Source organism: Perissodus microlepis, chromosome 5 (assembly GCF_051167445.1).
Source record: "Perissodus microlepis isolate ML-2025 ecotype Zambia chromosome 5, ASM5116744v1, whole genome shotgun sequence".
Lineage (NCBI taxonomy): Eukaryota > Metazoa > Chordata > Actinopteri > Cichliformes > Cichlidae > Perissodus > Perissodus microlepis.
Window position 1 is genome coordinate 34,062,721 of NC_140465.1, and position 3,799 is coordinate 34,066,519.

Consider the following 3,799-nt stretch of genomic DNA (forward strand, 5'->3'; position numbering starts at 1 on the left):
TTCCAGTCTACACAGGCCACACCTGAACACTACTGACAAACTGCAGTCGCTCTAATACTAATGTAGTCCTGCTCTGACAGCGAGTCAGTGCCCATAAACTCTAGTTAGATGTGGTTCCTTCTCGTCACGAGTAAAAACAAGATGATGATGACCAACTTGCTTAAAGATGCTTTGAAACAGCAGCTCTTAACGCAGTGCTGCTCATATTTCATATAGAGTTTATGTTTGATAAAGTACTCATATTAACAGGTAAATACTGTCATAGATTTGCATTTATTTTCACATGTTATTTCGAATGTACTCAGATTCCAGTCGGCTTTACTTCCAGTCATCATCACCTGTAAGTAATCATCCAATCAGGGCTCTCTGTGTGCAGCACAGGTTCCCTTTGTTCTGTGCCACATTGTCTTGTTACGCTCTGCGGTCAATCTTACCCTTTTTGTTTTGTAACAAGGTTTTCATTTTTATGGTTCTTGTTTGTTTGTTTGTTTGTTTGTTTCATTTCTAATTAGAACTGTAAAGATCAGAGTCCAGAGGCCGGGAGCAATCTGCTCAAACCTGTGATGTTACGACAACAAACACAGATTAAACCATAAACAAGAATTTAAAGTTACATTTGATTAAAAATAACCAAAATAATAATAAAATGACTGAATTATTGGTCATTAGTCTTAAAAAAAAACAAAACAACAACATTACTTTATTTTGTCTTCTGGGGTGTTGCAGCAGAACGAGAGCTCGAGGTCATAAAAGACTCATTTTAAGTGGGATTGACATGCTTTCCTTCCCAGTAATTAGCTGTGGACACCAGTAATGTGTAGAGTAATTGCATGTTGCTGTGTTTTAATTAGTTGCATGCTGCTTCCCCAGGTGGCCTGTAAATAAGCCACAGACACAGAGAAGTGCTGACCATCACAGCACACTGAACACAGGATTTCCATCCTTATCCCACTACATTAACCCCCCGCATGGTGCTGTTTGTAGAGAAATGAAAAATACTTACATTACGATCGTATTTCATTCATCTCTCTGTGTGTGGTCTCCACTGCATTTACATTCCCCTGATGTTTAAGTGAACCAGCACAGACACATTTCAGTTATGCTCTTGTTTATGGCTGAGCTGATGTGAGTACTGGCTGCAGATCCAGCAGATATAACACCGTCCTGCAAACAAACAAAAAATATACCATTTGTCCTCTGATCGAATTTAAAAACAAGGCAGGCTGATATTAGAAAAAACAAACAATAAAAATGCTAAGTGCTGAAATAAGAACTTAAGCTAAATGATTTTAAGCTTTTTAGGCTAAAAAAAAGCTCATTTATTAGTTTATGAGCTGATAAAACAGTTACGATAAAAATAATAAATGTTGGCTGGTTATAGCTTCCAAAATGCAGAATTCACCATTATCTATTTTATTTATAATCATCTATACAAACCTTTTTATTGTATTTATCATATTATATATTTAAGTGGAAGATTTTGGGGGATTTGAGAGTTTTATTTGGACAAACAGGACACTTTAAGATCTCACCTTGGCTTGAGAAAACTTGGATTGGCCATTTTTACACACATTTCACAAACTAAAACATGATTAGCAACAGATTAAGTGGCCATATTTAAATGAACTCAACAGCTGGATTGATAAAATTTCAACATCTGTTTGTTCCCACCTTTCTTTAATGGATTACTGTGATATTTGAACACTGATAACACTGAACACAAATACACATGAAATTAGCATTACAAGATTAAAGTTCTTTTATTTGAACGGAAGAACAACAAAAACATAGCAACTAACAATTTACAACAAACATTTTCAGTCCTTAACATGCCGATCCAAACAATCACCAGTCACCGTGATTCCCAGTGTTGGAAATTCAAAGAAAATAACAACAATCATAATCATGAAAGATTAAGGTAGTGTCATCTTTCACTGGACACCAGGTGTAAAGTCAAGCCTAATGGGCAGCTTAGAGTGGAACAAATCTAGTATCTTTATAACTCTCGGCTGCTTGACCTTCCACCAGGGCAACACCGCATGACTGCAACATTACTTCTTGCCAAATCTCTGGGGCACGGCCATACTCCAGATCTGACCGGGGGCAGCCTCCCAGTCACGGGAATGCATCTGATCCTCCAGCACAACCTGCCCTCTGGAGCTGCGGCCAAACCTATGACGGGAAAAGCACCAAGAGTGGGAATTATTTCAATTAATTCAACTCCAAACTATGATTTTAGATAGATAAACATCTGTAAACGCAGACCAGAAAATACAAAAGTTTGATGTTGATGTTGTGATCTTAGCTGGGCCTCAGTTACATTTGAGCTTGAAGGGCTGTTACACAGGAAGGTCGCTTCCTCTGTAACAGCCCTTGAAGATGAGACCAGTTTAATGAACCCAGCTTTGCCAGAAGAATCGTTTTGACTGTGAATGATTTTTACAAACGGACATTTCAAGTACATAATGGGTCATTTTGATCTTTTAAAATTCAGATATGGAAAGTAGTTGCAAATGGCTAAATGGATTTTCCTCTTCCTGTCTTCCAGTACACGGTGCGACCTACTGTATATCATAATCCCTTTAAATAGTTACAAACTACCCACATGGTGTATTTTTGAAGAAAGAATGGGTAAAAAATGATTTGATGACAAGCCCAAACTACGTCAGTGAACTTCCTATATTAGTGTTTTTCTGTAAACACATCTGATAGGAAAACTTGAAATGTAGATTAATACAGGCGCTGTGATGCCACTGACCTCTGTGGCTGATGGAGGACAGACTCCCTGGCTTCTCTCTGGGCTCCGTGCAGCAGGGCTCTCAGCAATGAAGTCAGCACGCGATCATCAGTGTCGCTATCTCTGTTTTCACTCTCCTGGAACACACCAGGACACATTTAAGGCTACACAAGCACACAGCGTCGTGTCAAACTTTCTTCTTTTTTTTTAAAATAAAACATGAAGAGCATCACAAACTTAAAGGGCTGATGACTCCAACCAGTCTGTCCTACTGTGGCAAAAAGCCTTGAGATGTAGATATTAAGGCACCAAGGCTAAGAGATGTACATGGTGCACACCAAAATATCCATTCGCTTCATTTTATGCAAAGTAAAACCCAGATCTGTCCGTCCCTGCATGTCACAAAGAGAAATTCTAGTACTCGTGATCTTCTTGTCCTTTATCTGATTCGCTATCCTGCCCCCGACTATCTGCTCACACCAGAATATATAACAGTGTATTTCACACTGTTGCATGAAGAGGAACACCATCTGAAATCTAAATGGGCTGTGTGATTTATCCTGTCTCATTTGATAAAAGGCTCAAGTCGCATTTACATACAATCCTCTCAGAAAATGTTGGCATGTACCAGAGCAGGCAGTCCATATTTAAATCAGGCACAAAGTATGCATAAAAATCACCACATGTGTTTCAGCGATAGGATTTCAGTTTTAAAGCTTCAAATGATCTTGGACCTGACATAAAATAGACTGTCAACATGTAAGTGAAATGAAAATTAACAAGTTTTTCAGTGGTTTGATTGTCTCACCAGCCCCAACAGGCGGTCAGGCATGTTCTCCTCTGAGCTGCCAGGCAAGATGTCATTTTTGTCCAGGCCGGCTTGGATATGAAGAGCCTGACTGACGCCAGCCATCGCCATAATCAGTGCCAGAAGAGTCACCGCTGCAGCTGTGTCCATGTTCTCAGACTCGAGAGGAGGTCAGACAAACACTGATGACAAATATAGAAGAGGAAAGAGAAGAAGATGGCTGTCTAAGCAGACTTGCTAAGAACGAACTTCAG

General features: G+C 39.3%; 1 protein-coding gene across 1 annotated transcript; it reads right to left on the reverse strand.

The window, feature by feature from the left end:
• Window positions 1-1,741: 1,741 nt before the first annotated feature.
• Window positions 1,742-3,799, reverse strand: npffl (neuropeptide FF-amide peptide precursor like). Its single transcript, XM_084927251.1, has 3 exons — window positions 3,546-3,799; window positions 2,759-2,874; window positions 1,742-2,172 (listed from the first exon to the last, which is right to left on the reverse strand). Exons 1-3 carry the CDS (start codon window positions 3,693-3,695, stop codon window positions 2,052-2,054), a joined length of 387 nt encoding a protein of 128 aa, XP_084783377.1. The 5' UTR covers window positions 3,696-3,799; the 3' UTR covers window positions 1,742-2,051.